General features: G+C 33.9%; 3 protein-coding genes across 4 annotated transcripts; all 3 read right to left on the reverse strand.

The window, feature by feature from the left end:
- On the reverse strand, window positions 1,300-4,739 carry LOC104711445 (CDPK-related kinase 6-like). The gene is made up of 11 exons (XM_010428144.2): window positions 3,983-4,739; window positions 3,756-3,886; window positions 3,603-3,644; window positions 3,366-3,474; window positions 3,202-3,280; window positions 2,798-3,094; window positions 2,604-2,713; window positions 2,251-2,355; window positions 2,078-2,140; window positions 1,805-1,972; window positions 1,300-1,734 (listed from the first exon to the last, which is right to left on the reverse strand). The coding sequence occupies exons 1-11, from the start codon at window positions 4,547-4,549 to the stop codon at window positions 1,594-1,596; spliced, it is 1,812 nt and encodes a 603-aa protein (XP_010426446.1). The 5' UTR covers window positions 4,550-4,739; the 3' UTR covers window positions 1,300-1,593.
- On the reverse strand, window positions 5,680-8,905 carry LOC104711447 (protein IQ-DOMAIN 1-like). The gene is made up of 5 exons (XM_010428146.2): window positions 8,865-8,905; window positions 7,146-7,315; window positions 6,645-6,884; window positions 6,303-6,506; window positions 5,680-6,215 (listed from the first exon to the last, which is right to left on the reverse strand). The coding sequence occupies exons 2-5, from the start codon at window positions 7,287-7,289 to the stop codon at window positions 5,778-5,780; spliced, it is 1,026 nt and encodes a 341-aa protein (XP_010426448.1). The 5' UTR covers window positions 7,290-7,315; window positions 8,865-8,905; the 3' UTR covers window positions 5,680-5,777.
- On the reverse strand, window positions 8,626-12,404 carry LOC104711446 (polyadenylate-binding protein-interacting protein 10). Of its 2 annotated transcripts, XR_755285.2 has the most exons (12): window positions 12,137-12,404; window positions 11,490-12,041; window positions 10,698-10,805; window positions 10,572-10,616; window positions 10,400-10,472; window positions 10,215-10,327; window positions 10,069-10,128; window positions 9,902-9,949; window positions 9,738-9,803; window positions 9,335-9,396; window positions 8,865-9,011; window positions 8,626-8,790 (listed from the first exon to the last, which is right to left on the reverse strand). XR_755285.2 is itself a non-coding variant. In XM_010428145.2 (11 exons), the coding sequence occupies exons 2-11, from the start codon at window positions 11,973-11,975 to the stop codon at window positions 8,963-8,965; spliced, it is 1,110 nt and encodes a 369-aa protein (XP_010426447.1). In that variant the 5' UTR covers window positions 11,976-12,041; window positions 12,137-12,404; the 3' UTR covers window positions 8,626-8,962. The 2 variants fall into 2 exon arrangements, 1 of the variants encoding a protein (XP_010426447.1); XM_010428145.2 differs by having other exon boundaries at window positions 8,626-9,011.

Here is a 13,615-nt window from a genome sequence, read left to right on the forward strand (position 1 = left end):
ATGAGATAAGTACTTATGAGATAACAACATAACAAATATATCTTAAATAATGTTGATTCAGTTTTTTTGCGAATTATATTATGTTAATTTTTATTTTTATTTTCAATTCTTACTGAGATATAGATTTGATATGATGTATTAATTGTGTTTGATATAAAATATTTAGTTCTATGCATTAAGATGAAATGCGTAATTAAACTTAAAATATGGTTTATTATGATTGTATATATATTTAAATGGTACTCATTGTCCTATAAGAGTTTTTGGGTAAAAGCACAAAGATTAATAAACAATAAATATTATGTCATTTATAAAACTTAAACCAATGGAAAAATATACTGCATAGTTCAAATAGTCATAAATTTTATATTAATAAAAATTGTACATAGAAATTTGAGAAAATGTTATAAAATAGAGCAAAAACAGCCTTGAAACTCTTATATAATGAAACTAAGAGACTATTAAAATGAAATATGAGAGGTTTTCAATATTAAAATGTTACAAGATAAAATCTAAAAACATGTATCTTACTACTTAATTATTCTCAATAATTTTTTTAAAATTTTTACCTGCGTAATAACGCGAGCCTTATCTAGTACTTTTATAAAAACTGAATTATAAAAGAAACATGTATGTATGATTATATATAAATAATTTATATACTTTGATATTGTATGATTAAATAAATAAAAGTGTAAAAATATTTTTGACATTTAGGAAATTTATTTGTTATATATATTTTTATGATTATTAATTAAATTAAATTAAATTAATAAACATACCTAATTATACAACAATCTGTACATATGTTCGGGTTATTACCTAGTAACAATGATAGATAACCAATTAATATGTCTTTTCAATTTGATGAGATTGTGTTAGTTCTCTTAGCTTTTTTTGTTTGTGATGTTGATAAGAGTTGTCTCTTTTGGAGATGTTTAAATTTTTTTTCTATGGCTATAAAATTCTAAAGTGAGGTGACAACTAGTAGAGAAATCCACACACACTATCTACTATCTACTGCTCTCAAAATGCAGAAGACTCAATATGATATGCTATATTTACTTGAACATTTATTTTAATTCAAAATTTTGTTTTACGTTTATTAATTTCTTACAACAAAATTTACCATGACTTCCTTTCACTTATAAAAATAAAATTAAATGATTGTATGGTAACAAACCAATTAGCTCAAATTTTAAGTAAGCAAATGATATGGATTGTTTTATTATTTCAAATTTTTTTTGAAAATGTGCATAGTGCAGTTATCAGCTAGTTTAGAAGAGGAAATGATATAATTAATTTTCGAATTAGCACAAATTTTGAGTTTTTAGCTAGACTTTGATTTATTACACCTCCAATACCATTGCATTGCCTTAGTGGACAGAAAACCACAACCGAACCACAACAACTCAACTAATGTTCTATACAAACAAGAATATATGTATCTTCCTTTTTGTTTGTTTGGATTTAGTATGGTTCCCCTGAAAACAAAATGCTTAATACAAAAGAGGTACCTTTTCTTCCGGTCGATGTTTTTTTCCTTGAATCGACATGTTTTAATGATTCGGGTTTGACATGCAAAGTTAGAAGTCACCTTGTTGGTCTCGAGCTCGAGCTTCGAACAGTCACACCATGTAAGAACTTGGCGTAGCCTAAGAAATTCAGCTTTCCATCTGAACTTCTTATCCAATCCTTGAGCAGAGGATATGCATTTGGTCCCAAACTCATCTCCTGCATATGCAAAAAGATATTGGTTTCACAGAATTACAGATCTCAGGGATATATTGAAGTCCCTACATACCTCTGCGAGTTCTTGGACAGAAATGGCTCGGCTTCCTTCACGTTCAAAGTTGTCAAAGGCTATCGTTGCGATCTGTTCCCATTCTTCAAGAGCCTCAAGTTGATAAACGCTGACCGCAGCCGCACAGAACTCTTCAAAATCAAGTTTTCTATGTGCCAAGGGTTGCATCTTCAGTCAAACAAGAAGGAAACACACAGAAAAAAAAGAGTATTACAATGTATATTACAACCACAAACTAGAAATGCTGCGACTTATAAAGATATGTTGATGTACCATGTTTAAAATGTCAGGAAGCCTAGATTCGATCATAGCATCCGTAGCATATCTTGTCAGAGCCTGCATTTAGCATAAGATAAGAAGACTCTCAGATTCATAAATTGAAGAACAGTGACACTAAAAGCCTATTGTTAGACCAGTAAAGATGAGTGTGGAAATCACCCACTGACCGTGGTGAAATTGTGTAGATGCAAGCCTCCATCCTCTGGGTCGAGGAGCATAAACTGTGCTTTAAGGAACACGAGTTCTTCTTCGGGTATAGCTTTCGATAGAGCCTGTGGTACAAGTAACAGAAAAATAAAGATAACATAAAAGACACGTTATCAACTCAATTAAGAACAAAAGCTAGGATCAAACAAACTAATGTAAAAAAAAAATATGACAATAATCCTAAGAAAACTGTTAAACTCTTGACAAGATCTGAACAACTTGGTTAACAAATGGATCTGATCTATTCTGTCACACATGTTATCGTATTTGCAAGGGTAAACTACAACACATATGTTAATTATTAGAGAATCACCTTAAGTGCTGCTCGTCTGAAAGGCGATGCTCGAATATAAGACTTGACCAATTTGTAAATAGAGAAATCAAGAAGTAAACCAGGGTTTTCATCTCGAAGCCATGGATGAGCTGCAAATTTAATCATACTCATCATTACGTTTCCATCAATCAATGTCACTAGTTTTTAACACTAGTGGTTAATTAGGAACTTACCTAAAGCTTGAGCAGCTGTCATTCTTTTCCTATGGTCTTTGTTCAAAAGCCTTTTCACAAAGTCTTTGGCAATAGGAGATATTGAAGGCCAGGGCAAATCTTCGAAATTAGGATTCGCTCTAAGCACACAACGAAAAATAGCAGACTCGGTTCTTCCATAAAATGGTCTACTTCCACAAAGTAATATGTAAGATATGACACCAATACTCCATATATCTGCTTCAGTGCTATATGATCTGTGGAGTACTTCAGGTGCAACATAGTATGCACTTCCTACCACATCGTTGAGACGCTGATCTGATTAAACACCACCACAAAGAAAACATTCATCCCTTTAAGTCGACATAAAATTCTACTAAGCAGAGTCATGTATAAGAAAGAGAAGTAAAGAAATAGATCATTACCGAATCTAGCGAAATCAGACAAACCAAAATCTATAACCTTGAGTGTTGCATCCTCATTTTTGCTGGTAAAGAGAAAATTCTGGATAAAACAGTACAGAACTTGTTAAAAAACACAAGCAAATCATGATATATTATTCAAAAACTGGTAGAAGCAGAATGTGTACCTCCGGCTTCAGATCACGGTGCACAACACCTTGAAGATGGAAGAAAGCAGTTGCAGATAAAATCTGCACAAGAATACGCTTTGCATCTGCTTCCGGGTATCGACCACCTCTGCAGTAAAGAGATATATAGACATTACAAGGTGTTATACAACACAAAGCTACCTCTTTAACCTATATAGACCAAAACTGGAATACACAAAGAAATGAAAACAGAGGAAAGACTAGTTTTGATTTTACCTCGCCAAAATTCTATCCAATAGCTCTCCACCTTCACATAACCTGGAACCATAATGGAGTCAATACATATTCATTAGAGAAAGACCGAGACAAGTGTTCCAAATCAAAAACAGAATTGTTATACATAGAAAGCAATGAAAGAGACATACTTACTCCATAACAACAAAGACATTATCAGCATCTTCAAACACATCGTAGAACTTAACCATATGACTATGCCCTGACAAAGCTTTCAACAACTTCACCTCTCGACGAACATCTTCAATTGATAAAGCTGATGTCATCTGAAAACACCACAAAACACCCCACATTGTATCAACAACACAAGAACCAATTCTTATGTTTCCAGTAACTTTGGAATCGATCACATTGTAACAAACCTTAGATTTAGAGATGATTTTGACAGCAACAGTTTGACCTTTGATCTTGCCTTTCTTAGCTTTAGCCCAACAAGTATGACCAAAATGCCCTCGACCCACCTCTTTCCCAAGCTCATACTTTGTTTCAAAGTTCTTAGCAAACCCGAAATTTTTGTCCAACCTCCCTCCGATCCCGCCTCCGGCACCGCTACCTCCGGCTCTTCCGTGATCGACTTCTTCCCTATCCTCAGGGATCGGACCATCTCGCGGCTGTGGTGCTGCACCTCTTCGCCGTCTCAGAGCCGCCATGATCGGTTTCGCAGGTGAAGGAGGCGGGAACGGCCATTTGAATTTTCTTCCCGGAGTACTCGCCGGAGATGGAGCTACTCCAGCCGGTAACGGGCTTTGGAATGGGCTGATATTGTAAGGGTTGACTTCCGAAGCAGCCGGAGACTGGGGAATCGACGATGAAGTCTGGTGGTTGTTGTTGTTAACTGAGCGACGATGACGTAACTGAGCGGTTACGGAGGGGATCTCGTTGTCGTCATCGTCGACGGTGGAAATGTTCCGGCTGTAACAGTGACCCATCGTCGCCGGATTGTTTGAAAGTCAAAGTTTAGTTTTTTGATCGGTGAGAAAACAAAAGTCAATACATCGGACGGTGAGGAGACGAAGTTGAATAGTGTAAAGCTTTCACAGAGATCATTTCAAACCCAAGAGGAAAAAAAAAAACAAAACAGAGGTTTGAATGACCGCTGGAGAAAAAAAAGAATTAATTAAAAAATCGAAAGAACATAAATATAACAGTAACGGAAGAAAATGCCGGTGGTTTTGCTATAACGACAGCGGAGGAAACGTGATTACTACGATAGCCACGTGAGCTAGTGACGTGTGATTAATGATTATATTTATTATGTCTTATTTGTCTCGGATTTTTTTTTTTGTTTGCTGAAACTATATTTTAAAATTTTTAAAATAATTATGTTTGGATATATAAGATTTTTTTTGGCTAAACACAAAAAGATTAAAAAATAATAATAATAATAGTTTTAATAAATTGACTAGTATTAAAAATAATTACAGACTTCATATAGTTATAAACTATTATTACATTAATATAAAGTCTGTAGAGATTTTGAAAAAACCTAATAAAATTGTACAAAGGAAAATGTTTAAAATATCTTAGGGACAGAAGGAGTATTAATGTTTTTGAATTTGAGAAAATGGATAGGTTATCAATTTTATAGGTCACGATCATTACTCATTTAAAACATATTTCCAATCTAGTTTTCCATTTTCTGAAATTCTGAAATGAAATAATTATTCTAAATGAAGTAATATTTCATTAGAAATTGTGTTTTTCAACGCAAGTGGAGAAATCAAACTCCAAAATGGAATTATGATTTAAAATTTTTCAACTAAAGGAAAAAAATTCTACATTCTTATTTCTTATTTTACAGCTGAAAAAATTAAGGACGGTTGGAGGAATTTGACTTCGAGAATCGAGTTTGGATAAACAAAGTAAATATGCCAACCATCAAATAAATAAAACCGGTTTAAATCCACTTGGTATGCATTCAACCATCGGTTTTGTTCAAAGCTGCGGACGTTTGACATCGAATTAGTCATTAGTCACGATGTTTTTAGCATTGAAGAAGAAGTCTAAATTGATAATTGTTTGGTGCAATATTAAAAAAAATATTAAATCTTGGGTCCAATACTTATAGTATAAAATAAAATATCTTTGATTGGATCATCGGTTCAATTCGGCTACTCAATAACCGATTCGGTTTATTTAATAACCTCGTGAGCATTCCTACCAAAAGTAACCATCACCGTCATTATAACCGTGCGATTGCGTATTATCCTTGTGAAATGACAATCGCTTTCTAATCAATTGTAATCTTGGTTCGTTCTTATCTAAACCGGTACGGTTTGATCTCTGCTTTGGTACGCTTTGTGGCCGGCGGAACCTAGCCACGGTTGAGGCAGTGTTAGACATGTAATTTGGCATTGAATGGACTTGCCGTGTGAAGCAAGACTTCCCACTTGGTGTCTGGTCGTTGAGTCGTTGGAGGTGGTCTGAGTACGTATTATACGTATCGATCTCAACTGTCTTGACTGGTTCAACGATAGCCTGATCAGTTGACATTCTCCTTCCGGTTTCTTGATAACCGAACCGGTTTAACCTACTCGGTCTTGTGTCCTCTAATTCGCTTTCACTGTGAGCTTCTCTCGTTGTGGTTCTCCACATCTTTGATAGTTAACCCAAAGCGTTTGTCTATTAGTAAAGTTGTAATGAAAATTTAAAACAAAATGGTAAGTTCGATATTGGTTGAACCTGTTTAGAGAAAGCACGAGATAAGGAATTTTCATCGACGGGGTTGGTTGTAAGTTTTCTCCGGTGGTCTAGAGCTCGAGCCTGGAACCGAACCAAAGCCTGAACCCGAAGCAAAGTGATGCTAGTTCGTCTACGCACGTTGTGGCCTCTCACTAGGGCTTGTAGTTTCACAACTCCTTGTAGAGCCCTAAATGCCGTTTTGGCCTTCATTTACAAGTCATCGAAATCAAGCTTAGTTTCGTCAATAGAGTGATACAAATATATGTTCATTAATTAATAATCAACCTCATTAAGGTAACAAAAGTATAATAAGGGGCTATACAAGTAAATATTGATTTTTACCAGGCATCCTCGGAAAGCTGTCTGAATGAGAATAGCAGCCACGTGTCTTTTGAGATAGACAGACGTCCGACAGAAAAAGACGGTTTCCTTGGCCGTCGAAGACGCAGTTTTCTCGGTTTCCTCTGCCACAATCACGTCAACAGCCGTCGAGTTAATGTTGCCGGCGTTTCTTGTGTTTGTGACGTCTATTGCAGAAGGATCAGAAGAAGCTTTCTTAAATAGCCATTTTTTTCTTCTCATCTTCACCAACAAAATTATTAAATATTTAACAAAATTTATATATTTCATTAATAAATAAAATCTTAAAGTTAATTAGATTATCAAAAATCAGGTTCTCTCTCATGCTGATGAAGTTTTTTTCTAAAAGTTATATAGAGCTATCCAAACTTACAAGTAAATGTTGGTGTATTAAGTTATATCATATAGTTTGAATTAACGAAGAGTAGGGAAAAAAAAAGAAAAACAAAAAAAGAGAGAAGTAATTGAGTGAAAGGTATATACCGGTCGTTGGTGTTGTTCGTCCTCTTCTTCTTCGACGAGGTCGTTGTCTTGTCGACGAATTCTTCTTCTAGGGATTATCTTCTCGGGCGATCGGAAAACTTTCTTAACCGCCGTGAACCATGAGCTTCCGCCGGTTTTCCCCATGATTCAAGATCAATCAACTTCGTCTGCTGCTCGATTTATGTTAATTATATATTGTCACTTTGTTGATAGTACATATGGAATGAGCTATATAAGCTAAAGGAACACTCACTGTCCTTTATGTAGAACAATAACCTTTTTTGTTCCCCAATATTAAATTTAAAAGGTCAGTACATATATGTACATGTATATTTTGGCATTTTGCGATGGTAGATGCATTGATAAGTGAAACTCGAAACTAGGATTTATTTATTGATCATAGGAGTTCAATGGTTTATATGATTTTTTTTTTGTAACAGTATTCCTGATTTCTTATTCATATTGGTATTTCTACAATTGGAAGAAATATATGCATCATAATGTATCGGTCAAATGGAAAATGATCTCTAATGTAATCATATAATGGCTTTGCATCCGGAAAAGCAGCAAAAGAGGAAAAATGTTGGAATAAGAAGAGTAACGAAGCCGGAAAATAAAATAAAATACTAATAGATACTACTCCATAAAAGATAAAGAACAAAATGAAAGGAGGAATGTAGTACTAGTAATATAGGTAGGCATGCTTTGTGTTTACAAATTAGATAGCTTTTGTGTCAGAAATAAAAATAATAATTGTAACATGAAAGACTGTGTCAATGTTGGAATGCAACTATCGAGAGTGCATAAAGTTGTTCCTTCTCTTCTTTCGTATATGTCTTTTTCATATATAATAATTTCTCACAAAAAAACCATTAACGTCGCTATTTAACTCGTTTATCATGATTTCGTGTATTCTCACTCTTTGTAGCTTTGATTGTTTTTGATAGATAGTGATTGAGCTCCACAATAAAAGAAAAGAATATATACTGTAAACACTTTGTACAATACTATTACAAATTGTAAACCTTTTTTTTTTTTTTTCTTTTAATTGAACCTAAAAAGTAATCACGATATTAGTGCATTAGAAGTATATGATTACATTAGAATTATATGTTTAGAGGAAAAAATTATAACAGAAATATTTGAGTTTTTTTCTTTCAAATATTTATTTTGCATCAAAATCTTTACGAAGTACGTACATAGACCATTAGTACGTAATTTGTAATTGCATGATTTCTTTCGTCCGATTGTTTATTGAGCAATAACTGTAATTCTCGTTTTATCCTATGCAACAAAAAACACTCGTAGTAATTTGAACGTTTTAAAAACTATACATTTTTCATCGGAAAAAGGTAATATACTAGCCAGAAAAACATATGTTTTGATGTAACGAACGCTAAGAAGGACAAAACAAAGAACAAGAAAATCAAAACTAGACCCGCATTCAGACAAGACCTAAACTGAAATCAAGAAGTACTAATAAAGAAAAGGAAATTTCTCCAAATGTCTTAAATAAATCATAGAAATATTCAAATTTGTAAATTTTAACAACATGATTTGTGTTTTTTTTTTTGGGGAGAGTAAATAGAAAGGAGAAAGTTTTAGACCAAAGTTCTTGAGTTGTTCAAAGATACCCGGGCAGGCTCTGCGACCGCGAAGCAAACTTAAAAATAAAATCTAAAAAGAGTTTTAAATATAAATACAAAACGCCTCAAGTACCTTCTTCTTTAGACTTCTTCTTCTTCAGCTTTCTATCTCTCTCTTTTTCTATATAATTTTGACATCTCCGGAGAGAAGAACGATAGTTTTCACTTGAACTAAGCGCGGGGAAAGTGCGGCCTTACTGGTGTCTTTGATGGGCTTACCCTTCAAGAACAGATAAAACCAACACAAAGATGAATACAAATCTTCCAAGAAAAAGGACAATACTAGATAACTAAAGAGATTGGTTATACTATCACTCTCTAATCATGGAAATATATTTAACATACATAGAACTGAGAAAGATGTCACATTTTAGGCAAATGAACCAGAAATAGAATTAAGTGAAGAGCTAGCCAAGTCCTATCGATCGATATCAAGTTAGCTTTTTAGTAATGACTAAAACAACAACCTACCATTCAAAATTTGACATTTAAGGGGATATGGTAGAAAGATGAAGAAAAAGGTTAAAATGTTGAAATCTTTACCTTAGTGGGAGTGCCCCCAAGAACATACCACTGCAGTGAAGAGCAGCAATTGCACTTTCCGCCTGAGAGAACAAAGCAAAGTACATGAATCCCGGATTAACAATCCAAAACGAAGTTTGAATCTTGGACCGTTTTACGTAAACTTCAGATTTGAGTTTATGCATCTAACTCAGAGATTCAAAGAAGCTCAGAAGGGGTCTTTCAAATGTAAGAAGATATAAGAAATGCAACGACTCAAGTAACTAAGAAGGGGTAATCAAGTTTCCTTAAATGGATCAACCCGGCATGCAATTCTAATAGTACAATCTTTAGTTTTTTACTAGCAACCGAAACTATTCAATCATCAAAACTAAAGTCCATAATAGAAACACTTTAGTTGAAAACCTAGGCAAAGAGAGTTTACCAGCGCAAACTCAACAAAAGCAATACGGGTTTGGTGATGATAGTCTCCAAGCCTCAGACGATGAACCTAAAAAACATATATAACAAAAAAGTTGATTGCAGAGCAGAAAACAGTACTTAAGAAAGCGTAAAAATATCCTCGCACTCCAAAACCAAAATCCATACCTCCCCACAAAACATTTCAAAGAAGCCTTTCAAGTCAATCTGAGTGATCTGCAAATTTAAGCAATAAGACACTGAAGAAAGTTAGTTTCTCCAATACTTAAGCTGTCAATGGTTTCCAATATAAGATTAAATCTCATCGAAGAAATGGTAATTGGATATAGACTTACCCGCTTGTCAATGTTGGTACAGTAAACAGTCCTCACACACATCTCACGCTCATCCTCAGACTGAGAGAAAGAGAGCACCATTAGGCTCAAGAATGATTAAAATGACAAGATTTTTACCAAATTTAGTCATAGTTATGTGAACTTACTCTTGGAAGGAAAGTTGGGTTAACAGGGGCAATAGCGGTTTTGGAAGGAAGAACCTTAAGAGGGTAAAAACCAAGCACAGTACCTGACATGCTCAAAGCAGCCCTAGCTCCCTCTGCAGCAACATCTCTTGATTAGATGTAAGAAAATCTCAACTAGAGTAAACAAAGGTTGACGAGGAAAGTACCTTCATTGGTGAACTCAATGAAAGCAAAACGAAGGACAGAATTTGGGTCACCGCATACACGACAATCAACAACCTTTCGATTCCAAAATGACAAAAATATGATATGAGGAAACAAACTAGTTACTGCAAATAATCAAAACATTTGGAACATATTAAAGATCATTTCAAGTACCTGTCCACAATTAATAAAGACACCTGCGAGGTTCTCCTCAGTAACCTACAAACCAAAACAAAGTAAGAGAGGCAATTCCTTTACCAGAAAAATGTTTATTGAAAATAGCTTCTTCCCTCGTTTTACCTGTTGGTCGATATCAGAGACATATACAGTTCTCCTGATCACATCATCCTTCTGAGCCAAGCTTGTCCTTTTGTTCATTCTTCGCTTCCCTTGACCAAAACTCCTTCTCTGTAGCAAACAGTAAAAGAAGAAGCACATGTGTTACAAAATTGTTTGAAGAATGTGTCCAACACATCTGACAGGTAATACCATTGTTTGAAGAATGTGTCCACAGAAAAAAATGAATACTTTCTAGTTAAAAACCCCAAAAACTTCAAAGCTCATACAAAAATAGAAATTTCTACCAAAGGCAGTCATTTTCCTGAAGTGTAAGTGATAAGAAAAAGCAAACAGTAAACAAATAAAGTTTAACAAACCCACACACAAAGTGAAACTGCTTATGCATCAATGATCAAGCGATAGACACAAGAACACGTAAAGCTCAAAACTTTTTTTCAGTTATCTATATGCTGAATGTACCAGCATACAAGCGTTCTCAATCAAGAAACAAGCTAAAAATTAGCAAATCATGGTAAACAAAAAACACACAAAAGCTCAAAACTTTAGATCACCAATTCTCTGCCCCTCACTGTATCATCAAAATCTTCAGAATATTAAAAAAAACACAAAGATCGGAACTCACACACTAATGTAAAAAGGACATTTCATACATCAGAAACACATCCATTTACTAGAGATGTAACAATCAAAACATCGCAAAACACAAACTTTATATCCATCCAGAGAACAAAACGAAACAAAACAAAACAAAGCACAGAGATCATAATTCAGCAAGAATGTATAATAACATACCCTTCTAGGAAAATGATCAGTCCCATCTGCAACAACAAGTTTAGGTAGCGCTGCAAAATTGTTAGTAAACCCTAATCCATTCCTCAAAACCCCAGATTGACTTCGAGAAAGAGAAGGAGGAACAAATTCCTGAGCCATCGGATTAAGCTTAGAAAACGCATCAGCCAAATCTTTGATCTCACTCTTGAGACTACCTCCATTGTTCTCACCACCATTCTCCGATTTCGTAGACTCGAAACCATTTCTGCTAAACCCATTCAAAGTCTGACCCTTTTGAGAAGTCTCATTGATCCGATCGTCTGTTTCTGGAGCCGAATCAATGCTAGGAGGATTCGATGAGTCAGATTTAGGGCTCTGATCATCATCAACATCAGGACATGGCGGCTTCGTCTCGGTAGCTGATGAAGCAGTGTTGTTGTTGTTGTTGTTGTCTAAATTCTGACCAGAAGAGTCCACTTTGACACCAGCATTCTCAGCAACAGCCATGATCGGACCAAAAAAGGTTGAATCTTTGAAAGATCAGACAACAACTAGTTACGAACTCGCCGATTCCTGTATAAAAAGCAACCAAACTAAGACAAAACTCAAAAAAAGAGAGAGAAGAGAAGAGAAGAGAAGAGAGAGAGAGATCAAGAAGTGATACGAACCCTGATAGGCTTATCTCGATCAAATAAATGGTTTAAGCCATAAATGGAGAGAATCCAACTTAATTTAAAGGATCAATGAGCAGAAGAGAGGACTGAAACAAAAGAAAAATTAGAATTTTTTTTTTTTTTTTTGTAAAGGGGGATGATTAGAATAGAAGGATCACAACACAAGACCGACCCTTTGGTTATAAATTAAAGACTTTAACTAGTTTATACTTTTCTTCTTCAATATTAAGCTTCTTGTTGTTGTACTAGTTTCGATGATGGCCTTTGGACATCATCCTAAATGAATATCTTTTTTTACTTTATGTTCTTTCTCACTAGGAGGAAGCTTCCTACTTTTCATATGTAATTAAGACATAAATATATTTTTATGAATACGTTTGAATAGTGTTTATAACTGTAAGAATTTGCTATCTGTATTATTGGTTAAAAATTATCTTTAAAATTTTAGTACTTATAAGTTTTTAATAATCATATCAAGTGGTATATCCAAAAGAAATTTAGAAATGATACTGTTAATTAACTGTTTTTTTTAATATTAATTAATGTTAGAAAATATGGCTTGCACTACCATATATTTACAGTGATTTTTATTTTTTTCTGTTTTGAAATTGATTCTTTATTACAGAGTCATATCCCTTGATATTTAAATATAATGCTTCCATTGTAACGTAAGTTAGTACTTAATAAAGATTAACTTCACCTTTTTGGTATAGTAACATATACTAGATTCGGAGCCGCACGTACATGCCAGATTGATTTAAAAAACTATGTTTGCTTTATAATATATTACATATATATGAAGTTATGTTTGTAAATGTATTATTTTTTAGAAATGTTAGACACATTCAATATCTATATTCTACCAATTTTGATTTGTTTTTAATTCGGTTTAGACAAAAGAGTGATTGGATTTGTTTCTGTTATCAACAAAGATAATCACATTAAAAAAATAGTAAGAGAAATGTGGTATGTTATTTTGGGACAGTAAATATGTCATGCCCATTATATGTTAAGTTTTTATTTAACTATTTGATATTGTATATTTTAGTCCAACGAATAAAGAATATGTAAGAGATTTAAACATGCACGTACGTGCCTAGATACGGACCCGCACGTACATGCGGTGTTGTTTTCATAAGTAATATTTGATATTTTGTAACATATACATAGTTGTGCCAAGAGGAAAACTTTGTTTACTAAGTTCTGTTCAGAAAAGATGAGAAAGGGATATATATTTCTTTGCTTACCCTAAATATTTATTAACTTTTTAAAAAACCTTAATTGTTGAAGTAATTGTTTTCTACTCACTTAATTAAGCCCATATCAAAGCCCAATATTTGTTTCGTATTTATCTATATTATTAACACATTATTTTAGCATAACCATTCAGTCTCATATAAACATAAGTTTATTAGGACTAAAGTCTAAATAATATATGCTCCTAATATTTTCTCCAAATTTTGATGCCCTAAG

Source organism: Camelina sativa, chromosome 9, assembly GCF_000633955.1.
Source record: "Camelina sativa cultivar DH55 chromosome 9, Cs, whole genome shotgun sequence".
Classification (NCBI taxonomy): domain Eukaryota; kingdom Viridiplantae; phylum Streptophyta; class Magnoliopsida; order Brassicales; family Brassicaceae; genus Camelina; species Camelina sativa.